Below are 25,595 nucleotides of genomic sequence, written 5' to 3' on the forward strand. Positions count from 1 at the left end.
TCTCCCGGGAGTTCAGCGGACTCGATCCAGACACAATAAAGGAGCTTCTGCAACAGATACTCCTCTTCGCCGTCTCGTTTCAGCAATCCAATCAAGCTCCTGTCCACAATGGCTCCCCATGCTGAAGTGAGCACGGGCTCCGCGAATGGAGATGGACCCTCTCTCGGCCACGCCAACGGCCACACCAATGGCAGGAGCAGCGGTACTACTGCTCCTGCCGGCAATCTCTTCACTGTCAACTCCCCCAACGTCGTCTACACCGACGACACCATCCTATCCAAATATACATACCGCACTACAAGCGTTCAGTCCGGTCCTGATGGACGTTACACTGCTGTTCCCACTGAAACGGTCTATGACTTCAAGGTCGACCGGAAGGTGCCCAAGGTCGGCCTCATGGTCGTCGGCTGGGGTGGTAACAACGGCTCGACCGTCACTGCTGGTATCATTGCCAACCGTCGTGGGCTCTCGTGGGAGACTCGCGAGGGCAGTCGCTCTGCCAATTACTACGGCTCGCTCGTCATGGGCTCTACCATGAAGCTGGGCACTGACGCCACTAGCCACCGTGACGTGAACATCCCCTTCCATGACGTGCTGCCCATGGTCCACCCCAACGATCTTGTCATTGGTGGCTGGGATATCAGCAGCCTCAACCTGGCGCAGTCCATGGACCGTGCTGGCGTGCTGGAGCCTACGCTGAAGGGTCTGGTCCGCAAGGAGATGGCTGCCATGACTCCGCTTCCCAGCATCTACTATCCCGATTTCATTGCGGCCAACCAGGAAGAGCGTGCCGACAACTTGATTGCCGGCTCCAAGGCCGACTGGGCCCATGTCGAGCACATCCGCAAAGACATCCGCGACTTTAAGACGACCAACAATCTTGACAAGGTCGTTGTGCTCTGGTCGGCCAACACCGAGCGTTTTGCCGACATCACCGAGGGCGTCAACGACACCGCCGACAATCTGCTTGCGGCCATCAAGACCGGCCACGAGGAGGTCGCTCCCTCGACTGTCTTTGCCGTGGCCTCCATCCTTGAGAATGCTCCGTTCATCAACGGCTCGCCCCAGAACACGTTTGTGCCGGGCGCCATTGCCCTGGCCGAGCGCCACCACGCCTTCATTGGCGGCGATGACTTCAAGTCGGGCCAGACCAAGATGAAGTCGGCGCTGGTGGACTTTCTGATCAACGCCGGTATCCGCCTGACGTCCATTGCCAGCTACAACCATCTGGGCAACAACGACGGGATGAACCTGAGCTCCCAGCGCCAGTTCCGCTCCAAGGAGATCTCCAAGTCAAACGTGGTCGACGACATGGTTGAGGCCAATTCCGTCCTGTACAAACCCGGCGAGAAGCCCGATCATACGGTCGTCATCAAGTACATGCCTGCTGTTGGCGATAATAAGCGTGCTCTTGACGAGTACTACGCCGAGATCTTCATGGGTGGCCACCAGACGATCAGCATCTTCAACGTGTGCGAGGATTCGCTTCTAGCGTCGCCGCTCATCATCGACCTCGTGCTCATCGGTGAGATGATGACGCGCATCCAGTGGCGCGCCAACGCCACCGGCAGTGCTGATGCCGCCGAGTTCAAGAGCTTCCACAGCGTGCTCAGCGTGCTCAGCTACATGCTCAAGGCCCCCCTGACGCCACCTGGCACGCCTGTGATCAACTCGCTGGCCAAGCAGCGCGCTGCCCTGACCAACATCTTCCGCGCCTGTGTCGGCCTTGAGCCTGAGTCTGATATGACTCTCGAGCACAAGCTGTTTTGAGCGGCCGTTGCCTGAGAGAGAGCCCAGTGCTCCGTTCAATTTCGAGCACTTGGTTATGTGCTGGAAGCCTATGGCTGCTTTCTGTCCACATACGCTTCTTCTCTCGTATTTTACCTTCTCCCTTCTAACCCACGTTGTCTGTCTATATGTTTTTGGCCGGCGATCTGGGCTATTTTACCAACAGTATATTAGCCATTGAAGACAATAGCAATTGAAGACCTAGGCGAACCTAGCTTGTTCTCCTGAATCAGACGTCTCGCGTAATTTGCATAGAACGAGAGTGTCAGTGCAGCCACAAGATATAGGCCACGTCTTTCCTGTCTTTTGTGACACCACAGCCAAGGCTGCGTAATCCGTACAGACAAGGAATCGAAGCCTTTTAAGTGGTGCCAATATTACAAGGCAAAAATCGATTACAGGGTTTTCATCGGGCAATCGCCGAGCAAAGCACTAGTTCTTCTTACAGAGCACGGAGTATAGCCCAGCCTCGGGGCCCCATCCTCGGCACCCAAGACAGGAGTCCCGCTGCATGACGCTTACCAAAACGAGATAGTTCCCCTCCGTGGGGAGCAGCAGCGACCGTTTCCCCGCAAAACAGATTGTAATCTCTACCGGTTTTCTTTATCGAAGAAGCTTTTAGATAGTGCCGTGTGATGGAGCAGAGACGCGACAGTCATGCATTGGATAGGCCGGGCATACTTTTGCAGCGTAGGGCAAGAACTTTGAGAGTCACTCTACAGTCATTTGTCCGCCCAGCTTATGTCAACCTCTTTACGACCGTTTCTACAACAAAGCCTCATCACTGGTGCAGTTGCTAGCAGTTGTCCTGAGAGCTACGTAATAGCCGAGGAAACAATGAGCTGGACGCAAGAATAAGAATGAGGGGAACACACAAATGACACTGCCGGCGTACAGGATGGACGACGACGACGGACAGCACCATGTCGGCGAGCCCTTCCCCTCCTTCTCGTTCAGCCTCGGCTCCCGTATCTTGTACAGCCAAATTTGACCACCTCATCCGTTTTCTGGGCTTCCGACTGCGGGCAGTGGACCTGACGCAACCTCTTTTGCGGAGGTATATAAATAACAGCCATTTCTCCTCCCAGCTGTCAATGTAAGAAATCCCTCTGCACCACTACGTCTGCGAGACGATCCGACACTTCCTACCTCTCCTTCTAGCCCTGCCTTCTTGGATATAAGCCGCATCTGTTTCAAAAGGAGAATACAGAACACGGGTCGTTGAAGGGAAGAGGAAACGCAACTGAGAAGCATCCACGCGGGCTAGCGTAATCTCTGAGGTTTTGTTTCGTCGACAGTAGGCAGAAGAGAGACGAGCAACGGCAAAAGCCGACATCCCGGCGCATTATGACGATACAATCTCGCTGGTCGGCACCGATCGAGAAATGCTCGCTCCCCCACTGGATCTTCGGCTCGGCTTGCGGGCCGTTGTCGGACAAGAAGCTGTACATCGACCCGGAGCGGCCGGAGACGCATTTCTTGACCAAGTCGGACTACCGTCTGCTGGCGAAGCGTGTGGCGCTGGGCCTTCTCGATGCCGGTCTGCAGCGTGGCGACCGCGTGCTGCTTTTCTCGCCCAACCATCTGTGCTTTCCGCCACTCTTCCTTGGCATCCTGATGGCCGGCGGCATTTTCACGGGCGCCAACCCGTCCTATGTGCCGCGTGAGCTGGCGCACCAGTTAAGCGACTCGGGTGCCCGCTTCATGGTGACAGAGGCGGGCAGTCTGCCAACAGCCCTGGAAACGGCAAACATGGTCGGGCTGCCGGCAAGCCAGATCTATGTGCTGGACCGGTTCGAGGATACGCCGGCGAACATTGCGCAGACGAACTCGGTCCCACGGCCAACCAGCACGACAGAGAGCATCCGCAGCGGCCAGGAGAAACACGGGCTGCAGGGGGTGCATCACTGGATGGATCTCGTGGACGGCAACCTGAAGCGGGCGGAAACGTGGGAGTGGACAGAACCGGCCGACCCCGAGACAACGACCTGCTGCCTCAACTACAGCAGTGGCACGACGGGTGTGCCCAAGGGCGTCGAGATCAGCCACCACTCGTATGTGGCTAATGGCACAGGGGTTGTGGCCATGGCTAAACAGGCGCCAGATGACGAGGAGGTGCGCAAGCGGTCCATCGGCCTCTGCTTCCTGCCACTGTACCACGTCTATGGTCAGTCGTATTACGTGGCAACCTTTGCGTACAGAGAGGTGACCACATACATGATGCCCCGCTTCGACTTTGAGAAGATGCTGCAGCACATCCAGCGCTTCCGTGTCACCGGCCTGACCCTGGTACCGCCTATCGCTGTCGCTCTGAGTAAGCATCCGTTGGCTCGTCGTTACGACCTCAGCAGCATCGAAACTGTCAACTGTGGGGCCGCGCCACTGTCCAACGACTCTGCCGTGGCCGTAGAGCGGCTGTGGCCGCCTGAGCGCGGCATCGTCCTGCGCCAGGGCTGGGGCATGACTGAAGTCACCTGCACCTGTCTCGGTTGGGGCCACACAACCAAGAAGAATGGCGAGGGTCAGCCCGTCGGCGAACTGGTACCCAACTGTGCTGCTCGGCTGGTGGAGGTGCCGGAAGACGGCAGCAGCGTCAGCGGCGGGCGTCCTCCCGTCTTCATCACTGAGCCCAACCGTCCCGGCGAGCTCTGGGTGACGGGCCCTACGCTGTTGAGGAGCTACTGGCACAGGCCAGACGACACGGCTGCTACTGTCTATGTCGATCCGGCCGATGGCATTCGCTGGCTGCGCACTGGCGACATCGCCTATGTCGACCGCTATGAGCCTGGTGCCCTCTTCTTTATCGTCGACCGTCTCAAAGAACTCATCAAGGTCAAGGGCAACCAGGTCGCACCGGCCGAACTCGAGGCTCTCCTGCTGGAACGTCCCGACATCAGCGATGCTGCCGTCGTCGGCGTCCGCATCGACGGCGAGGAGCGGCCGCGTGCCTATGTCGTGCGCGTGCCTGGATCCAAGGCCACGGGCGACGAGATTGCTCGCTGGATGGCCACCCGCACCTCTCCTTTCAAACGGTTGGCTGGTGGTGTCGTGTTTGTGGACAACATCCCAAAGAACCCAGTGCGTATCTCTCGTTTGTTTCTGCTTAGTTGAATGGGCTGTCCGCCTACTAACAATCTTTTAAGTCTGGTAAGATTCTTAGAAAAATCCTCCGTGACCAAGCCGCCAAGGAACAAGTGGCAAAGCTGTGAACTGGCGAGGACTCACTCGGTGGTGCTGTTTTCGTAGAACGTTTTGGAATGCAAATCAATGGTTGGGGGAAATTCGGAGAAATAGACACATGTGCCCTTTCTTAGTGTATTATTCAATGCACCTGCTCGTGCATCGCGCCTTCTCCGACAAAACACAATTCCACACATCCGCCACGATGATTGATATGAAAAAATGATACAGAAAAGCTATAAACAAAACCAGTGTTCACAAACGCCTTACGTCCATGCGGAACAAAACCATACAAGATTATAGCAGCCCAGGGTAGACAAGGAACAAGTGCCACAGACGCATCAAAAACTAAAACTGTACGAGTCACCATATGTTAGAACGTGGAAAACTCGGCAAGCTAAGACTTGAAGAACGGCACTTACAATCTTGAGGCTGGACTTCGCCGGCAGTCGCGTGCAGTTGAGCATCGCCCGGTACTTAGTCTGGCGTGCCTGCAGCCGTCGAAATGCCTCCTGGATGTGCTTAGGTTCCACGGGCGAGCGTCCTTCGCTAGGCAAGTTGAACAGGCCTTGCGCCAACTTCCTCTTCTTGTTGCCTCGCGCCTCGTCGCCTGTGCGCTCCTTCCACAGATCTTCGTGATCCTTGATCCGAAGCGCCTCTTCCGTCAGCGTCTGCACCATTTCAAATGTCAGGAAGCCGAGGATGTCCACGATGTCGTCCGACGGCTTGCTGTCCGTCACGATCCCGAAGCCGGCCCACTCACGGAACCGCTTGCCCTTACGATACGTAAACGAGGCTTGTCGGTATTCTGACCAAGTCACGTATTCCTCTTTGGTCATCGCTTTGGTGCGCTCGTCTGCTTTGCGCAGCCGCTGCAGCGTGATGTAATTCATCTCCTCTTCTTCCTCGTCCTCTTCGTCCTCGCGCTCCGGCACCTCCTGGTTGAAAAACGACACCGGCTCCCACGGAAGGCCCAGCTTGTTCTTCTTGTTCTTCTTGGTCGCGTCATCTACCGGTGCTCCTGCCATAGGCGCTCCTACCGCGTCTTCGCCGCCGCCAATATCCACCTCGGCGCCTTTGTCATCGGAGTCCTTTACATTCTTACGTACGTCCTTCCAAGACAAGAAAGTCCGCAGGCGCGAAACCTTGGGCGCATCGTGGCGGATCTGAAATATAAGATCATTGATGGTGATCGATCGGGACCCTCGGCGGGCTGCGAGTTCTGTGCAACTACGAAGCTGGAGCGATAGTCAGCTCTGCCTGTGAAGACTCATGCGAAAATCCAGGAGAAAACTTACCAGTTCAATCACTTGCTGGCGCACAATCTCTTCGATCATACCCAATGCCTCAACAGATGGTTCGCCAGTCTCGCCACTGACATACATCATCTGCAAAAAATCTTCACGTAAGTCACTCCGAAATCTCCTCATGGCCTCCGCATCCCTTTTCACTATACGAATTGCACGGCATTGCACATTTGCTTTTGCACAAGGTGTCGGATGGGGGGTTTCCATAGTCTGAGCTGGTTTTCGGCACCTTCCACCGCTGCCAACTTTGGCAGAGCGTACGCTCTTAGAGGCAAGAGTAGAAGACAAGCTTCCAGGAGCGATGTCGGTTCTTTGAAGAATGCCCTGTCTTTCATCGCCGGTTCCCATGGCCCACCGACTCGAGTTGTAGTAAATTTGCTTGGGAGCGAAGGGGGTTTGTTGGGTAGGGCCAGGATTATCAAAATCCGCATCGATTCGACTATTCGATGCTTCATATCCTGTCGACCGGTGCATATGTAGAATGGGGAGAAAAAGATATGTAAACGAAGATGCAAGAAAATAGAGTATGCAAGAAAAAATGGCGCTGCGTTGATTTGGCTCGATGTGAAATACGGAGTACTGACGAACGTACTTCACTGTTGAATACTCTACCGTGTTGTGGAGAAGTGGAGATGCAAACAGTCCATTTCCTTTTGTAGTAACAAGAAGTTTAGGGCGGTGGTCAAGCAAGACCACTTGATGAGGATGATACCTAGGCAGAATATAGACTGGGCAACAGGAGGTCGGGAGTCACGAGTCGGGCCGACAGATGTCTCTTACTGGTCCTTTAGCAGAAAAGGTGGTAACTATGCCACCTGGAACATACATGGATAATATCAACTTCCATGGAACTCAATGTGAACAGGAGACACTCATCTTTTTCCCTGGGGCAGGTTCATGCATCTACCCGAACCAAACCCTTCCAATGCACAGCTCGTGTTCCCCGAGAGTAGACCGGAGTACTACTCCATATCCATACATGCTCCGTTAGGGGTTTGCCAAAGGTATTGCCACTGGCCAAACCACTCTTTCCCCAGGCTTGCGTCGACCCCTTGTTGCATGTCCAAATCATCTTGGAAGCTATCCCGGAACTCCCCTGCAATGGCAGTTTCGGCTATAAAAGACGAGCAAATAGAACAAAGCACAAAATTGCAAAAAAATGCGTTACTGACCTGTTGAATCTCCTGTTTGTATTTGTTCTGTTTGCCATCTTTGTCCGCCATCGTGAATGTTCTGTGGGCAGCGTTGTGCGCGGGTGTGAGGCCGAACGGCTCTGTGACCTTCAAAAATAGCTTCTGCGTCACCCAGAATAGCTGAGCGATACCAAAAAAGAGAGGCGACCCAAAACCGAGAGATGCACGCGACTGATTTGAATACGGGGAAACGAAGGTCAGCTTTCCGCAGTCGAGGTTGGCGATGAGAAATGTGGAGTACGAGGACTGGCCCGTGCACGCCAATACAAATCACGTGCACTCTCAACGTCATTACATCAGATACAACTGCAGTGCTGACTCAGCGAACTTCTAACACCAAAGGCTCAACTAGAGCGCCGAGTATTACTTTTAAGTGGTTCTCTGCCCAGTATTTCGTTTCTCTACCTTTGCACATATACACATATTCTAAATTTTGCTTCTGCCTTTTATGCGTTGTAAATTTTTGTCCATGATGTACTAATCCAATTTCCCCGCGAGCCCCAAGCAATAACATAGTGGCTTGCCAGAAGCTGCCACTCCTCTTCCTCGTCCAAGGCGTTCAGTTCGTTGATGCGGTCCTTCTCCTCTGATGGCACCCAATCCTTCCAGATCTTTTCAATAGATGCATGGCTTGCCTTATCGAGCCCTACCTGCTTGAGCAACCGCATCTCCTGTGCAGATCCGTTCTCATATACCGCCACAGTCGGCATGTGAAGGCCACGCGTAGACAAATTGGCTGCCATAGTTCGGCCGAAGGCATCATTGGGCTCGATGGGTTCGTAAATGACGACACCCAGGTCCGGAATGCGGTCAGCGAACCAGCGCAGCACTGCAAGAGCCTCGGGCACCTGGAGGTAGCAGAGGCAGCATTCAGACACGAGTAACGTAGGAATGTCTGTACGTAGTCCGGCCAACGTGGCTGAGCAGTTGTTCTCTTTCCGTTCATCTTTGGCAGCGGCTGTCGCCAGCTGGCGCAAATCGAGACCGTGGCCCCAGAGCTGATTTCCATGTCCCAGGTCTGCACGCCAACAAGTCTCGTGCATCGTTTCGCCATGTGTGCTGTCTGTGGTCATCCCTGCTGTTGTTGCTGAGGTATGAACTTCGACAACGGGGCTCGCAAGGAGGCTTCCCAAGGAGGGCACGGACTGCAATACGTTGCGCTTCCGTTCGCACACGGTTGGGAAATCAATTTCATGGTAGGAAGTATTGAAGAGTTGCGGCCCATCTCCTGAGAGCATTCGTAGGCTGCGCGTATCTGTTCCAGCACCAAGGGAGACTACCTGTCTTGGCGGACTGAAGGCTACCTGTGATATAGATGAATCGGCGCCCGAGAGAAAAGACCCGATAATCTTATCGAGGGCAGTCGTGCGGGTGTACGTGCCTGATACGAATCAGCAGCTTAGTAAGTGGCATTATCAAGAAGCGAGTGGAACAGTAAACATCTACCTCTGTTAATGATGGGTAACCGGGGGGCAGCTAGACCGCCACCGATGACGAAAAACCGTGCGAAGCGATCATCTAGCAGTCCCAGATCGACAGCACTCATCCGGGAGAGGGCGGCGTCACTGTCGGTGCTCTGGATGACCGTGTCGTGATCCATGCCGGAAGCCGGACCACCATGACCGCCATGACCGCCGTGGCCGTGCCTGTGATTGCGGCCATGTAGCCCACCTCGGCTTCCTGCATGCCGCCCACCGCGGCCAGAGCGTGGGGGCCCGCCACCTAGTCGGGATAGGAGATTTGGAATTGCAGGAGCAGACATGGGCACAGCAAATGGCGGTGCAGATGAGGTGGAGGATGTGGTGGTTCCTCTGCTGTCCAGATGCGCAGGCGGTGAGGTGGTTGCCTTACTGCCGTCCATCCTGTTTGCGCCGAGGTGCCACTGCCTCAAGTATGGATCAATAGAGCCGGAGCTTGTGAGGCAGATGCAACGTCCTCTATCGTACTATGTGCTGGTCCGGATAGCTTTGGTTGACGTGTTGTGGGGGATAATTATATGCAGATTAACTGTATAGCTAGATTAGTGGGGTGGATTTTCACATTGGTGCAGACTAAAAGCTTCGCAGAGCTATCCCTGTTGGGGCTGGCTTCCGCCACTGCCATATCCGTACGAGTACTCGTACGTGGGCGTCGCTCGCTCGCCACTGCAAACAGCAGACTCGTAGCGCTCGCATTATCTATGAATGCTAACTCATAGGAAAGCCCGGCCAACATGTCAATACAAGGGAAGAGAGCGATTGTTTGCGACCCAGCATAGACCGGGAAGAAAAGGCATGAACAATGAAACATGTTTTATATTTCCGGTTTGAAGAGCGGCTCCTTCCTGCCTAGTCCATTGCTGCTTATTGTGCATGTACGGAGTACATAGTACGGAGTCCCCCTACACCAAAGTACCCGATGGTTGCCTACGCCAAGCCCCATTTTGACGGATGCCCGGCCAAGACGAGTGAGGCAGGATCAGGTATATACCCGTCATCTGTTCGTTCTCCCGTCTCCTCTCATTTCTCTCTTTTCTTCTCTTTCCATCAAACGCCGAATTTTGGTATATATCTGGCTCAAAAAAAATCACCATCGTACTACATCCTCCAAGATGTGGTCCCACATTGCTACTGCGAGCATCTCTCTCGCAAAGCGGGTTGCAACTACTGAAGAACCGAGCGCCCCCAATTATAATCTGCCGGCTTGGGCTATCGGCCTCCTCCTGCTCGTTTTCGTCGTTTTCCTTTTTCCCTTCCTCTTTGTACGTACGGTGGGATGGCGAGAAGAAGGCTCACCTTTCATTTGCTAACCGCTGTGTGCAGACCACATATACGCTGAAGACAGTGTTCCCAGTGCTGGCCATCATCGAAAACCCCAACCCACCTTCGTATGAAGCTGTCGCCAATGACGAACACGATGACACGCCTGCGTCGACCACCCACACAGACGGAGAAGATGCCCATGACGAGACAGGGGACGCCGCTGCGGCGGTGCCTATAACTTCCAGCCTCAAGCGCACCTTTCGCATTGTCCGCTCGGCTGGCGGCATGCGCAGCAGCTTCCGGGGTCTCTACCTGGCCGTTGTTATCGCCTTCGCTGTGTCTGCTGTCAGCGGCATCGTCGGTGCCATCCCTTTCATCCCCACGTCTGTCGCTGTGCTGCTAGCAACTTTGTCTCTGGTGCAGCTGCACGTGGCTTGGGTGCATGCCGTCATTCGTACCGGGAGCACACCTAGGGCTTTCTGGCGCAATCTGCCGCCCTTCCGCCGCACCTTTGAGGCCACGAGCCTCCCGGTCTTTCTGTCGTGGGTCGCCTCTGCGATCACCATGTACATCCCGCTGCTGGTGGGCAACCTGCTGGGCCTCCCATCGTGGAGCGCCCGCACGCCGAACGTGGTGCCCGTCTTCAACGCCCACATGATCTGGAAGGTGGCCGTGGCTGGAGTCATCCAGCTCGCGCTTGTCTTCTTGCTTGTCATCCCGGCGACTGTTGTGCTTGTTCGCGTGCAGGCCAGTCTGCTGCCGCCCGACGAGGACACTATCGTGCCGTTTGACCGATCGTTTGGCGGCGCGGTCGAGCCTCTCATTGTGAGCGGTCGCGGCTATGCCACGGTCCGCGATGCTTACCGCACCTTTTCGCGTGCATCTTGGAAGCGGCTGCTTATCCTCTACACAAAAGTGTACCTGGTTTCCATCGCCTTCAACTTGCTTTTGGCAGCCGTCGTCATCCCGATTTTTGTGCTGGCAGGCAGCAAGGGCGTCAAGACACCTAGCAACTAGACAATCGAGCTGTCGTCGGACAGGCTTGACGGAATGGTCGTTCACATTGGGAAAAGCAGTACGCCAAGACGCTGCGAGAGGAGAGTAAGCTCATGGCTTTGCTTGAATGTACGTCGTATGACAGAAAAAGGAGGAATAACTATACTGGGCCCTTTTGGTCCTTCTCGTCACCTTCTTTTGCGTGTGCAGATATTCTACGTAAGTTAGGACGTCTTGGATAACAGTTCGTGGTCACTTTGCGAAACGGACATGTGGTGCAGCTAGCTGGCTGCGTCCTGCATTGCAAATTACCGATGGTCGCCTGGAAAATTGATGTTGCGTTGGTCGTGCAATACAACGTATGCTTTATGGATCTTGTGTCAAATTGTGATTTTCGTCCGACGTACTATGTATGCATTTCAACAATGCTGATCATTACCGGCCGATCCATGTTGAGATATTACCGATTACTAACATGGGAATCTTTAGCCCTGGCAGGTCGTGGGTTGCGTATGTAGGATTATGGCATTGCAAGTGATGGCATGGGTTGCGATCGGATTCCTGGCCACCCTAATAGATGTGCAAGGTAAGATACAAGTTATGAAGGTTCTGAAAACTACAGACCGGCCTTATCTTGGCCAGCATATCAACCATGTCTGCACTACGGGTAGATCGAGCGGGGAACGACGACTTACTCCGTACGGAGCAGAAGGGGAAGCGGGTTCGTGTTCATTACAAGTAAGATACGGAGTACCTGAACCATGTGCTAGATAAATGACATCCTGGATATCTGCGCTATGGCAGCTACTCCGTACGAGTGCGTGCTGCATCTACGGAGTACGGAGCAACGATTGACCTCCACCTGCCTGTGCACGTCACCTGAGAGAGTCGATTCAACGGAGTCGCAATTTCTGGCCATCTCGATCGCGTCTGTCTCGACGGACATCGAAATTAAGCACGTCCAATTGCCGACTGTGCTCGGATATTGAGGAGCACCTATGCTCTGTGCGATACATCTGCACCCGCAGAAAGGCGGCTTCGATCACGACTCGTGCACGCGCGCAGCAAAGCCAACGCGTAGAAAACGCTCATTTCGGCCCATTATCCTATTGGTGTGCCTGAAGGACGGCAACAGACCGCACGAAGATACGAGTGCTCGTATTGCATGATTGGCCAGGTGGGCCGCACCAGGGGCACGTTACCGCTATGTCCAACGACGGCTCCACCAGAGATGCACAAGAGGTCTTTGCATGCACGAATAAGCTCATTCTGGCCTGTCGCGGTTGTTATGAAATATGGGTATCTGGGCCACTGTTACTAGGCGCTTTGCTCGGCCGCAGGTGAATTTCCCCTGTGAGGCAGTAATGTTGTGACCCACTTGCCCAATTGAGATCTCATTTACTATCATCAACCTTGTCTCCTTTTGTTTTGGGCCTAGGCGCACCTTTTCCTCATCCCCTTCTTTCCCCACCGAATCCATCCATCGTGCAACGTCCTCTCCTTTCCTTTTTGCGCAACGTCTCGCCTCTTCGCTCCTTTTTCGTTTTCAGACGCTTGTCGTCGCTTTCGCTCATTGAAGAAGGCTGCTCGACCTTCCTCCCCACACTCGTTTGCCCTCCTTTCTCTTCTTTCCTGTGCTTGTGCCTTGTTTGGGTCCTGCTGTCTAGTCGCTCGTTGCATCCTCCATTATTCAAGACAGTCAGGCCGCAAAGTTTGGGAAAGGCACCTCTACAAAAGTTGCACCTTGAAATTCCCTTCCTGTCCCCTTGTCGATCATTTAGGAAGCAGTCGAGAGGCTGTACCGACCGTTTCGTCTTCTCCGTGTCCGCTATTAGTCCTCTCCACCAGGCCAATGAAGCTCACGGCATTGCAGGCTGTCCTTGGGTCGGCTCTGATTCTCGGTACGGCACAATCGGCTGTTGCTGAGATTCAGGTTGGCCACCGCGTCGCCCATCAACACTACGGAAAGCGCAGTAGCCACAACCATGGCACTGGCCATGGCGAAGGGCTGGAGCTGCGGCAATCCGAGGCGCAGCACCGCCAGCGCCAGGAGATAGAATCTTTTCCGGCCCACTCGCCGGCTGCTGCTGTTGCTGACGACGAGTCTAGCCCGGTCAAGAAGCGGGCTGTCTGCACCCTCCCGACCGACGCGGATCTGGTGTCGGTCCCAGGAGCATCCAACGGCGGCTGGGCCATTGCGCCGGATAAGCAGTGCACGGCGGGGTCGTGGTGTCCGATTGCGTGCGTGTCGGGCAAGGTGATGGCACAGTGGAAGCCGCACACCTCTTACACGTATCCGGAGTCCATGGACGGTGGGCTCTACTGTGACGAAGACGGCACGCCCAAGAAGTCGTTTGAAAGCGACCCGTACTGTGTCGACGGCACGGGAACTGTCTCTGCTGTCAACAAGTGCGGCGAGGTCATTTCGTTCTGCCAGACGGTCCTTCCGGGTGACGAGGGCATGTACATTCCCACCGATGTCAGCGGCACCACCGTTCTGGCTGTGCCGGGTCCGTCGTACTGGGCAAGCACTGCAGCACAGTAAGTCTTGGTTCTCCACTGCACAGCTTTTGCTTTTGGACTAAGAGACCGGTTGCTAACCAGTCAGCTACTACATCAACCCGCCCGGCACGTCTGGCGCCGACGGCTGCATCTGGGGAACGTCTTCCAACCCGATCGGAAACTGGGCTCCTTATGTAGCTGGTGCCAATACGGACTCGTCAGGCGAGACATATGTCAAGATCGGCTGGAACCCTATCTACACCGGCTCCGGCCTCAGCAGCACGAAGCCGACTTTTGGCCTGCGTATCGAGTGCTCTGGCTCCGGGTGCAACGGTCTGCCGTGCTCGATCGACGCTGACAACATGGACGACTTCAGCGTCTCGAGTTCCGAAGGCTCGACCGGTGCTGGCGGTGCCACTTTCTGTGTGGTCACCGTTCCCAGCGGCGGAAGCGCAAGCATTGTCGCGTTCAACCTGGGCAGCTCCTCCGGCTCTTCCGGCTCTTCTGGCTCTTCTGGCTCGTCTTCATCTTCGCCTGCGTCCTCGTCCTCGTCTTTGTCTTCGACATCGTCGTCTTCTGCTGCGATTTCTTCGGCGCCGCCGTCGTCCTCGGCCGAACCGTCATCATCGGCCCCGCCTTCGTCTTCACCTCTGGCATCATCGGCACCGCCATCAACGTCGTCATCTTTGATGTCTTCTTCGTCTTCGTCTTCATCCTCGTCGATATTATCCTCATCTTCTTCGATGATGCCATCGTCGACGCTAGTGTCGTCATCAAGTTTCTCGTCGTCGTCGTGGTCATCATTGTCATCATCGTCATCATCGTCATCGTCATCATCGTCTTCGTCTTCCACGACATCCTGGTCATCGGCCCCGATGACATCTTCAGCGCCTCCATCCTCGTCCTCGACGTATTGGTCATCGTCTTCTTCGCACTCAACAGTGTACTCAACGTCGGCGCGGAAGGCAAAATCGATCATTGCGGGCGGCATTTTCCACGAGAACGGGACGGCGACAGCAGTTGTATCTGTAGCGAGCTCGACAGTCGTGGCTACGACAACCTCCTTGACGGCCGCGACCAGCACCGAACCAGCACCAGCTTCGACAACCTCATCTAAGAACGAGGGATCAAAGCACCAAGGTGGTGCTGCTGTGGTGGGCCTGCTCGTTGCTGTTGTGGCCAGCCTTTGGCTCTGCTGAAATGGCCGAAGCTTATGGACCAGTAATTCCCTTTGTTTTTGTTTTTCTTATTCTTTCTCGGCCCGCCTATTTTCAAGCTGTCTCATCATAGGACTTTCCGCCTCTTCAACTAAAGCCATATGGATATGCCGTCTCTTTCGTTCTGATTTCAGTCTGTGACGAAGGTGTCAGGCTGGATGGTGCCTTTTCGTTTCTATACCCCCTGTTGCCATTTTTGATATATACCAATTGTTTCCGGCCTTTATTCCCCGGAAACGCAACCAGCCGAGGGGCTGGCTTAGTGTTTATTGTTTATTTCTTTATTGACGGATAGGGAGCCGACTCTGGATGTTTTCCCTACTACTTTTTCTTTACTGCTTGTTATATTTACCCTCCGAAGGGGTAGCCGGCATGAGTGCAGCCCTTTCAGTGAACGAATAGTTGGGAGGCCTTTTACACCTTGTTTTACTGGTTTGAGCTACAACGAGGTAGCGCGATTTTATGAGATAGTGTGAGGGGTGAAGCCGCAAAATGCGACGCCGAGGAGGCGCAGCGACAAGCACCAGCGAGATTGGACCGACTTCAATTCGGATGGAGATGGTGTTCGACTTATGAGGAGCCGTGTATGACGACAGACAACCGAGTATGTACGGTACGAGAATTTGCGAAGGAGTTGTGTAAGACAAAGCAGAACGTGATAGTATTGATAGTATTTTGGTAACTAGAAACGTTTATATGAAACAACGCCGTGCTGTCCTGATGTTACAGCAGCCAAACACTGTGGACTGATATGCAAAGGGTGGGGATATGGGATATGGGGCTATGGAGCCTTGACCCAGGCGGGCACACTGAGCAGATCGACGCCCTCTTCAGCAAGGCGATCTCGTAGGACCTTGGCAACGGGCGGCCAGCCAGCGAGAAGGGCGCTGCCCTTTGCCTTGGCGCCGACGACGGCAAATTTGGCTGCAGCATGGGCGACGAAGCCGTGCATGAGGCCCTGGGCGACGAGGGAGGCGACGATGCTCTCGACGTCGGCGAGGGTGACGCGGAGGTTGCCCCAGACGAGGCCTTCGCTAGGCCGCAGACGTCGAGGGCCGCCAGGGGGGGCAGCGAGGGTGCTGGAGGGGGGGTTGCGGCTGATGTTCTCGGCCGTGGTGTTGGCGACGGCACGAAGGAAGAGGGTGTTGGTGTGAGGAGGACGAGGACGAGGAGCCGGGGCGACGGGGATCCAGCCCTCGAGCTGGTGCTGGGCAAGGGTGGCAGCAGTGAGGAGGTCGGCGAGGTCGAGAGTAGGAGCAGGACGACGAGTATTATTGGAAGAGTCGGGGTCAGCAGGAGGCTGATAGGTGAGGATAAAGGTGTTGCGAGCGAGCGAGCGCCAGAGGAGGGGACGGAGGCGATAGGCGAGGGTAGCGAGGAGGCCACGGCGAAAGAGCCAGGGCTCATGCTGGCGGAGGGCAATGTGAAAGGCGACAAAGTTGCCGCGACGGACAGCGGCGACGATGGGAGCAAAGACGGGTCGAAGCAGGTCGGCAGCTTCGGGGCGGAGCAGCAGGGCGTCGGAGGGAAAGCGGCCGAGCAGCATGTTAGCGGGAATGAGGTAGGCCAGGATGAGGCGACGATGACGGAGACAGGCCGGAGGGGTCTGGCGGTAGGCGTCGTCGAGACAGAGAGCAGCGCGGGCGAAGTTGTTGTTCTCGAGGAAGAAGCGGCCGAGATAGTAGAGATAGGTGACGCGCTGCGCGGCCGGATAGAGGGCCAGTGGCGGGCCAGTAGACGCGATGTTGGTGAACATCTGAACGGCCCAGCGTGCCTTGTTGCCGGCAAAGAGTAGTTTGAGCACCAGATTGGCCAGCCGGTAGACGGCCGTCTTCTTGCCTTCCGGCCGGCTCCATCGGCTGCTTGACCGATCAATCAGACAGGTCGTGAACAGCTTCTGGATTGCGTCGGCCGTGTTTTCCATCAGCGACTTGCGCTCCTCGTCGCCGGTGCTGCCGCCGGCCGGTGCTGCCGCATTGGCGCCGGCTGGCCGCATCCGTCGCATCAGATCTGGCCGGCGATGCAGCACCATGACGAGGCGAGCTAGCGACTCGGCCACGGCCACGCCGGTCTCGAGCATGAGGGTGCCGTGTGTGGGATGGGACAGGGCCGTGGCCGCAGAACTGAGCTGTCAGAGGGAGAGAGAGAAAAGAGGAAACGAATGACAAAAAATAGGGAAAAAGAGACTCACGTTAAAAGTCCACTCAGGAGAACGTGCAAAGCCGGCAGATCGTCAAAGTCCACGCCTCGCCAGTACAGCATGTAGTCACGCACAAACGCGACCAGACCCGGCCACGGCACGCCTCCCTCGCTGCCGTCATCCTCGTCCGTCGGCAGACAACGGTCGACCAGACTGCTGACGGCGGCATCGTCACGGAAACCGACGCGGAGCTCCTGCGCCAGCGTCCAGTACTGCGGCGACGCGCCGCGGTCCACCTGCAGCCAGTCGCGCAGCGCCGCGCCGTCCTGTCGACTGACGAAGCCACGGATGCTGGTGAGGAACTGCGTCGCCAGAGACATGGTTGCGCGTGCACGGAGACGGGGACGGTGAAGCCGGCTTTGTCCTCTCGTCACGACCAAATCGAAAGTGAACGCGCAGTGGGGCCACAGCAGCCTTCAGCGCTCAAGGCCCCTGGAAGTCGCTGGAAGGCCCTATCGTCTGAACGCGCGAATCGCATTGAGCCTTACTGAAAAGACTTTGGCCTTTGCACAACTACTGACGGCTCATCGCTGAGATCAGCAATTCTTCTGATCCTCCGTACGGATAGACTGCTGTTTTGACAGCGTGTCACGTGCTCGCGCATTAAACAAAGTGGAGACCGACCTCCATAGCAACTGCCAATCACAAGCCATCTCCCGTATGGAGGCTGGCCTCTGCAGCACCTCTTTTCGCGTCTCCAAAAAATTACTTTGCACACGAGTCGACTTCCAGACGCCACACCTGCGCAAACCACCCGTGGGTGCCATCTCCACGACTGTTTCCCGGTCGTTGCCTCTGGTTGTTCATCGCCCATTCCCCTGAACATTACGCATTTGATCCGTCCGAAGCTCTGCTGCCCTTCTGCCGTGTCCGCACTCCCCCTTTTCTCCTCAACGCTTCAGGATGAGCAAACACGCAGACTTTATCGAAGGCGAGGCCGAGCTCGGCTCGGAGGAGGACGAGGAGTCCTTTGACGGCGAGGACGATGATGAGGACGATGGCAGCCGGCGCCGCACCAAGGATAGGGCTCCTCGAATCGAGGATTCCAGCGATGAAGAAGACGATGACGACGACGAAGAAGAGGCGGCCAAGGTGAGTGCGAGAGCGCGTGACACGTGTACGTGTTCGACAATGGAAGCTGACGGCCGCTCGTTCATGGCAGATTCGCGAGGGATTCATCGTCGACGAGAGCGAGGACGAGGACGAGGGCGAGGCGTCGGACCACGAGCATAAACGCAGGAAGAAGCGCCGGCGAGCTGAGCGCGAGGAAGAGGCTCAGCTGGACGAAGAGGATCTGGACCTGATTGGCGAATCGCGTCCGGACTGGGAGCGACAGGCAGCAGCGCAGGTAGGAAGAGTCCTCTTGGTGTTCTGACAGCTTCCGACCTCACAGCTGACATGCGCTCTGTAGCCCAAGTTTAAGCGTCTCAAGCGCGGCCATCGCGATGAAGCCGGCCAGCGAACCGATCGGACCGACCTCGCACAGATCTTCTCGGACGACGAGGACGAGCCGGCCGAGGACCGCTATGCCCGGCATGGCCACCGCGGGCCGGCCGACGACATGGACGACTTTATCGAGGAGGACTTCCCGGAAGACGAAGATGAACGCCTCCAGCGCCAGGAAGACATGGAAGTGGCGCGACCTCGCGAGCGCTTCATCGGCGGCGTCATCGACACGACCGGACTCGACAAGGACGCCCTGGACGACATGGACAAGATTTTTGGCGATGGCGGTGATTATGCCTGGGTGTTTGACATTGAGGACGACGAGGAGGAGCGCGGCCGCGAGGAGCAGGGCATCGAGCTTAAGGACGTGTTCGAGCCGTCCCAGCTGCAGGAAAAGCTGATGACGGACGACGACAACAAGATCCGCTACACGGACGAGCCCGAACGCTTCCAGATCGACCGGAAGCCCTTCCGCAACCTGCAGATCACGCCCGAGCAGTTCAAGGAAGAGGCCCGCTGGGTGATCAACCTGCTCTGGCCCACGAAACAGCTGTCGGCCGACCTGCACGTGCCCTTCAGCAAGGCTGTCGGCAAGGTGCTCGAGTTCTTTGTCGTCGACGACGTCGAGGTCCCGTACGTCTTCCAGCACCGCAAGGACTACCTCATCCACGCGCGCCAGCCGGCAGGTGCTGGCCACCGCGACGAGGCCGACGGCGCCGACTACGACGTCAGTGCCGAGAAGCTGCTGAACCAGGACGACCTGTGGCGCATCCTCGAGCTCGACATCAAGTTCCGCTCGCTGATCGACAAGCGCAACGCGCTTGAGCGCTCGTTTGAGAATGTGCGCCAGGCCTTTGGGCTTGAGGACAAGATGTTCGAGTCCATGGTGTCCGAGGCCGCGACGATGGAAGAGTTGCAGGACCTGCAGGACTACCTGCACTTTGAGTATGCCAGCCAGCTGAAGGACCTGGTGGCAGAGGGCAGCGCGACGCGCGAGGTCACCAAACGGCCGGGCGCCAAGGCGACGTCGATCTTTGAGCGCATCCGCAAGGCCCGTGCCTACAGCTTTGCCAAGGCCTACGGCATCAGTGCCGACCGGCTGGCCCAGAACGCCCTGCGGCTCGGCAAGAAGGTGTCGGCTGACGACGATCAGAAGCTGCCGGTCGACTTGGCTGACGGCCTGACGGACGAGACGTACGCTACGGCCGACAGCGTTATGGCGGTGGCCCGCCAGATGTATGCCGAAGAGCTGTTTACGAGCCCGCGGATGCGCAAGCTCTTCCGTGTGGCCTACTACACCAACGGCCTGGTCAGCTGCCACCGCACCGAAAAGGGGCTGCGCAAGATTGACGAGTCCCACCCGTTCTATGAGATCAAGTACCTCGTCAACCAGACGATCAGCGACCTGGCCCGACGGCCCGAAGTCTTCCTGAAGATGATGAAGGCCGAGGAGGAGGGGCTTGTGGACGTGGCGCTGACGCTGCAGAACGAGCGCGACTTCCGCCGGCAGCTGTACACGGAGTTCGCCTCAGACAACTTCAGCGACCGGGCAGACGCCTGGAACGAGGAGCGCCGCAAGGTGCTCGACCTGGCGGTGCCCAAGCTGGACCGGGTGATTGCCAAGGGGGTCAAGGACTCGCTGCGGACGGCGTGCCAGGACGAGGTGCTCAAGATCTGCCGGGACGAGTACTCGAAGCGGCTGGACCAGGCGCCGTTCAAGCCCAAGGATATGGTCCTGGGCACGTCGCCGCGCGTGCTGGCGCTGTCCAACGGCATGGGCGACCCCGGGCGCGATCCCGTCTTCTGGGCTTGGGTCGGCGAGGACGGCCGAGTGATGGAGCAGGGCAGCTTCGGCAACCTGGCGCGCAGCGACAAGGAGCGTGACGCGTTTGTCGGGCTGATCGAGCGGCGACGGCCAGACGTGATCGGCGTGAGCGGCTTCTCGGCCGACACGAACAAGCTCGTGCGCGACATCGAGGGCCTCATCAGCGAGAAGGGCCTGATGGGCCCCGAGTACGAGGACGCAGAGACGAGCGAGTACCGCAGCGACCTGCTCGAAGTGGTGGTGGTCAACGACGAGGTGGCGCGGCTGTACAAGGACAGCGACCGGGCAGCTCGAGAGCAACCGACGCTGAACCCGATGATCCGCTACTGCATCGCGCTCGGCCGCTACCTGCAGAACCCGATGAAGGAGTACGCAGCCCTGGGCAAGGACGTGCAGTCGCTGCTGTTCCACGCGTGCCAGCACCTGTTGCCGGCCGACAAGCTGACGCGGGCGCTGGAGACGGCCATGGTCGACATGGTGAACCTGTGCGGCGTCAACATCAACGAGGTGGTCAACGACGCGTATGCGGCCAATCTGCTGCCGTACATTGCGGGCCTGGGTCCACGCAAGGCCTCGGCCGTGATCAAGGGCATCAACGCCAACGGCGGCGTGGTCAACTCGCGCGACGAGCTGGTGGGCGACCCGGACAGCGGCAAGCTGGCGGTCGTGGGGCCGCGCGTGTGGAACAACTGCGCCAGCTTCCTGTACATTGAGTACGACAGCTCGAACCCGGCATCGGACCCGCTGGACAACACGCGTGTGCACCCGGAGGACTACGAGCTGGGCCGCAAGATGGCGGCAGACGCGCTGGAGCTGGACGAGGAGGACGTCAAGGCCGAGACGGACGAGAACGGACCGGGGGCGATTGTGCGCAAGCTGTTCAAGGAGGAGGAGCAGGAAAAGGTCAACGAGCTGATTCTGGAGGAGTACGCGGACCAGCTGCTGCGCAACTACAACCAGAAGAAGCGGGCGACGCTCGAGACGATCCGGGCAGAGCTGCAGGCGCCGTACGAAGAGCTGCGCCGCAAGTACGTGGCCCTGGGCGCGGACATGGTCTTTACCATGTTTACGGGCGAGTCCAAGGAGTCGCTGTGCGAGAACATGATCATCCCGGTGGTCGTACGCGTGGTCAAGGACGACTTTGCGATCGTGAAGCTAGACTGCGGCATCGAGGGCCGGGTGGAGGCGCACGAGGTCTCGTACCGGCACTCGATCCGGGACGTGTTGCGACAGGGACAGACGGTGCAGGCGAAGCTGTTGGAGCTGAGCCGCAAAGACTTTAGCGCGAAGCTGTCGGTGCGCGAGGACGCGTTGCGGCGGCCGTACCGCAAGTTTGTCGACCACGAGCGCGGCACCTGGGACTTCCGGCAGGAGGACCAGGACCGCGAGGACATGACGGAGAAGGACAAGACAACGGGCCGGACGCAGCGTGTGATCAAGCATCCGCTCTTCCGGCCCTTCAACGCCACCCAGGCCGAGGAGTACCTGGGCTCGCAGGCAGCCGGCGACATGGTCATCCGGACGTCGTCGCGCGGCAATGACCACCTGGTCGTGACGTGGAAGGTGGCCGACGGCGTGTACGAGCACATTGACGTGCTGGAGCTGCAGAAGGAGAACGAGTTCTCGGTCGGACGGCTGCTCCGGATCGGCGGCAAGTACTCGTACACGGATCTGGACGAGCTGATTGTGGACCACGTCAAGGCCATGGCCAAAAAGGTGGACGAGATGATGCAGAACGAGAAGTTCCAAAAGGGGACGCGGGCGGATATTGGTGAGTTTTTGCGGTCGTTTGGGTCTGTCGTTGGATTGACTGTTTGCTGACGCCCTGTAGAAAAATGGCTTACGACCTACATGGACGCCAATCCGAACCGGTCCTCGTACGCCTTCTGCCTCGACGGCAAGCACCCCGGCTACTTCTTCCTGTGCTTCAAGGTGAACCGGAACACGCGGGTGAACGCGTGGCCGGTGCGGGTGATTCCCAAGGGCTTCGAGCTGCTCAAGGTGGCCTACCCAGACATGCGTGCTCTGACCAACGGCTTCAAGATGCGGTACCAGAATGAGATTCTCAAGATGCAGCAGGGCGGCCGGTAGGCCGGGCCGGACGGGATGCGGAAAACGGGGTTTGTAGGATTTTCTATAGTGACATCTGTATGTTGGCACGTCTGGCGACGTGAAGGCATTTGTTTGATTGTAATACCATGAGCATGTACTCGGTGCTCCGTACGGGTTATTGCATATTGTGAGTGCGTAGTAAGTAAGCTTAGTAAGCAAGCTTAGCACGCCAAGGCTATGGGCTAGAAAATCCACGCCAAAAGTAGGAGCTTGTTCCCCGGACTTTTTACCTGCTTGACACTCTACCCATCGTATCGACAGTGTGGCAGCAGCCGCGAATCGGCAAAGATGGCGAGCTTCCCGGACTTTCTGAACCAAAAGGCGCCCGAGAACTATGTTGCGGGCGTGGGTCGAGGCGCGACGAGCTTCGTGACGCGGTCGGACTTGGGACCAACTCATGTCGGGCCGACAGACGAGCAGATGAAGGCGGCGATCGCCAAGCGGGCACAGCAGCTGCAGAGCAAGGCAGAGGGGGAGGGCAAGGAGGGCGGTGGCGAGAACGAGGGCGAGGGTCGATACCAGGATCCGGACAACGAGGTCGGGCTATTTGCGGGTGGCATCTACGAGAAAGACGACGAGGAGGCGGACAAGATCTGGCAGGAAGTAGACGAGCGGATGGCCAGGCGACGACAAAAACAAAGGGAAGTACGAGAGCGGCTGGAAGAGGACGAATACGAGCGACAAAACCCGAAAATCGAGGCACAGTTTGCCGACCTGAAGCGGGCACTGGGAACGGTGTCGGCAGAGGAGTGGCTGAATCTGCCGGACGTGAAGGACATGACGGGCAAGACGAAGCGAAACCGAGAGGCGCAGCGACAACGGTTCTACGCGGTGCCAGACACGGTGCTGGCAGCAGCGCGCGACGCGGGCGAGCTGGGGACGACGGTGGCAGACGACGGAGCGGCATCGTCGAGGAAAGACGGGACGATGACGAATTTTGCACAGATCGGAGCGGCACGCGACAAGGTTCTGCAGGCACACCTGGACCAGGCATCACAGACGACGAGCGGGACGAGCTCAGTGCTGGGAACGTCGACGAGCGTGGACCCGAAGGGGTACATCACGTCGCTGAACAAGCTGGAGACGGCAGAGAAGGCGAGCGTGAGCGACGTGGACTTTGCGCGCAAGCTGCTGAAGTCGGCGGTGGAGTCGAACCCGACGAGCGCGCCAGGATGGATCGCGGCAGCGCGGGTGGAGGAGCTGGCAGGCAAGCTGGTGGCAGCACGCAACGTGATCGCGCGGGGATGCCAGCACTGTCCGCGCAGCGAGGACGTGTGGCTAGAGAACATGCGGCTGAACGAGAGCCGGAACGCCAAGGTGATCGCGGCAGAGGCGATCAAGGCGAACCGACGGTCCGTGCGGCTGTGGGTAGAGGCGATGAAGCTGGAGAGCGACGTGCTGTCAAAGAAGCGGGTAGTGCGACGGGCACTAGACCACATGCCCGAGTCGGAGGCGCTGTGGAAGGAAGCAGTGAACTTGGAGGAGAACGCAGAGGACGCGCGACTGTTGCTGGCCAAGGCAACCGAGCTGATCCCAGCATCGATCGACCTGTGGCTGGCGCTGGCGCGGCTAGAGAGCCCAAAGAACGCCAAGGCGGTGCTGAACCGGGCGCGAAAGGCGGTGCCGACATCCCACGAGATCTGGATCGCGGCCGCACGGCTGCAAGAGCAGCTGGGCGAGACGAGCAAGGGCAACGTGATGCGGAGCGCGGTGCAGTCGCTGGCGAAGGAGGGAGCGATGCCGAAGCGGGAAGAATGGCTGGCCGAGGCGGAGAAGTGCGAGGCCGAAGGGGCGGTGCAGACATGCGGCAACATTGTGCGCGAGACCGTCGGCTGGGGGCTAGACGAGGACGATGACCGCAAGGACACGTGGATGGAGGACGCGCGCGAGAGCACGAACCGGGGCCGATATGCGACGGCACGGGCGATCTACGGCCACGCACTGCAGGTGTTTGTCAACAGCCGGACGCTGTGGCTGGCGGCAGCGGAACTGGAGCGAAGCCACGGCAGCCGGGAAGCACAGTTTGGAGTGCTGGAGCGGGCGGTGGAGGCAGTGCCGCACAGCGAGGTGCTGTGGATGATGCTGGCAAAGGAGCGGCTGGCAGCGGGCCATCTGGACGAGGCGCGACGGGTTTTGGGCCGGGCATTCAGCCAGAACCCGAACAACGAGGACATCTGGCTAGCCGCGGTGAAGCTCGAGGCCGAGAACGGCTTTGTGGACCGGGCACGAGAGCTGCTGGCGACGGCGCGGGAGAACGCGCCGACCGATCGGGTGTGGATGCGCAGCGTGGTGTTTGAGCGGCAGCACGGTGCCGACGGCGGGAGCGAGGCAGCGCTGACGCTGGTGCAGGAGGCACTGCAGCTGTTTCCGGGTGCAGCGAAGCTGTGGATGCTCAAGGGGCAGATCTACGCGGAGGATCTGGGTCGGGTGGCCGAAGCGCGAGCAGCCTATGCGGCAGGCGTGAAGGCCGTGCCAGGTTCGGTAGCGCTCTGGCTGCTGCTGGCACGGCTGGAAGAAGCAGCTGGAGCGGTGGTCAAGGCACGCAGCGTGCTCGATCGTGGTCGACAGGCCGTGCCTCGATCACCGGAGCTCTGGTGCGAGCTGGTCCGCATCGAGCGACGGGCCGGCAACGTGGCGCAAGCCCGGGCGCTCATGGCCACGGCGCTGCGCCAGATGCCGCGCAGCGGACTGCTCTGGGCCGAACGGATCTGGCAGCTCGAACCGCGCACACAACGAAAACCGCTCTCGCTCGAGGCCATCCGACAGGTCGACGACGATCCGCTGCTCTTCGTCGCCGTGGCTCGCGTCTTCTGGGCCGAGCGCAAGCTCGAGCGCGCCCAGAACTGGTTCGAAAAGGCTCTCGTGCTCGATCCGGACGCCGGCGATGCCTGGGCCTGGTACTACCGCTTCTTGCTGCAGCACGGCACGGCCGAGAAGCTGGCCGAGGTCGTCGCCAAGTGCGTCCAGAACGATCCCCGCCACGGCGAGCACTGGCAGGCCGTCGCCAAGAACCCCAAGAACGCCGGCAAGACGGTCGAGGATGTGCTGAAGCTGGTGGCTGCCGGACTCTCGTGAGAGGGGACTTGGG

At 57.9% G+C, this 25,595-nt stretch overlaps 8 protein-coding genes across 8 annotated transcripts; 6 read left to right on the plus strand and 2 right to left on the minus strand.

The window, feature by feature from the left end:
- Positions 1–108: 108 nt before the first annotated feature.
- On the plus strand, positions 109–1,770 carry CMQ_457 (inositol-3-phosphate synthase; the record flags this gene model as incomplete). The annotated part of the gene is made up of 1 exon (XM_014317536.1): positions 109–1,770. The coding sequence occupies one exon, from the start codon at positions 109–111 to the stop codon at positions 1,768–1,770; it is 1,662 nt and encodes a 553-aa protein (XP_014173011.1).
- Positions 1,771–3,135: 1,365 nt separating this feature from the next.
- CMQ_1644 (4-coumarate-CoA ligase) lies at positions 3,136–4,899 on the plus strand (the record flags this gene model as incomplete). Its single annotated transcript, XM_014318723.1, has 1 exon — positions 3,136–4,899. The coding sequence occupies one exon, from the start codon at positions 3,136–3,138 to the stop codon at positions 4,897–4,899; it is 1,764 nt and encodes a 587-aa protein (XP_014174198.1).
- A 417-nt stretch (positions 4,900–5,316) lies between these two features.
- CMQ_1090 (saga-like transcriptional regulatory complex subunit) lies at positions 5,317–9,329 on the minus strand (the record flags this gene model as incomplete). The annotated part of the gene is made up of 5 exons (XM_014318169.1): positions 5,317–5,322; positions 5,391–6,206; positions 6,267–6,356; positions 7,981–8,849; positions 8,915–9,329. 5 exons carry the CDS (start codon positions 9,327–9,329, stop codon positions 5,317–5,319), a joined length of 2,196 nt encoding a protein of 731 aa, XP_014173644.1.
- Positions 9,330–10,058: 729 nt separating this feature from the next.
- CMQ_1021 (uncharacterized protein) lies at positions 10,059–11,226 on the plus strand (the record flags this gene model as incomplete). The annotated part of the gene is made up of 2 exons (XM_014318100.1): positions 10,059–10,208; positions 10,270–11,226. The coding sequence occupies 2 exons, from the start codon at positions 10,059–10,061 to the stop codon at positions 11,224–11,226; spliced, it is 1,107 nt and encodes a 368-aa protein (XP_014173575.1).
- A 1,831-nt stretch (positions 11,227–13,057) lies between these two features.
- CMQ_1443 (sun domain containing protein) lies at positions 13,058–14,906 on the plus strand (the record flags this gene model as incomplete). The annotated part of the gene is made up of 3 exons (XM_014318522.1): positions 13,058–13,746; positions 13,814–14,118; positions 14,650–14,906. 3 exons carry the CDS (start codon positions 13,058–13,060, stop codon positions 14,904–14,906), a joined length of 1,251 nt encoding a protein of 416 aa, XP_014173997.1.
- A 799-nt stretch (positions 14,907–15,705) lies between these two features.
- Positions 15,706–17,444, minus strand: CMQ_388 (cop9 signalosome complex subunit 12; the record flags this gene model as incomplete). The annotated part of the gene is made up of 2 exons (XM_014317467.1): positions 15,706–17,047; positions 17,116–17,444. The coding sequence occupies 2 exons, from the start codon at positions 17,442–17,444 to the stop codon at positions 15,706–15,708; spliced, it is 1,671 nt and encodes a 556-aa protein (XP_014172942.1).
- A 583-nt stretch (positions 17,445–18,027) lies between these two features.
- CMQ_837 (transcription elongation factor) lies at positions 18,028–22,486 on the plus strand (the record flags this gene model as incomplete). The annotated part of the gene is made up of 4 exons (XM_014317916.1): positions 18,028–18,216; positions 18,287–18,472; positions 18,536–22,166; positions 22,227–22,486. 4 exons carry the CDS (start codon positions 18,028–18,030, stop codon positions 22,484–22,486), a joined length of 4,266 nt encoding a protein of 1,421 aa, XP_014173391.1.
- Positions 22,487–22,795: 309 nt separating this feature from the next.
- On the plus strand, positions 22,796–25,582 carry CMQ_470 (mRNA splicing factor; the record flags this gene model as incomplete). The annotated part of the gene is made up of 1 exon (XM_014317549.1): positions 22,796–25,582. The coding sequence occupies one exon, from the start codon at positions 22,796–22,798 to the stop codon at positions 25,580–25,582; it is 2,787 nt and encodes a 928-aa protein (XP_014173024.1).
- Positions 25,583–25,595: the final 13 nt, after the last annotated feature.

Source organism: Grosmannia clavigera, assembly GCF_000143105.1.
Source record: "Grosmannia clavigera kw1407 unplaced genomic scaffold GCSC_140, whole genome shotgun sequence".
NCBI classification, from domain to species: domain Eukaryota; kingdom Fungi; phylum Ascomycota; class Sordariomycetes; order Ophiostomatales; family Ophiostomataceae; genus Leptographium; species Leptographium clavigerum.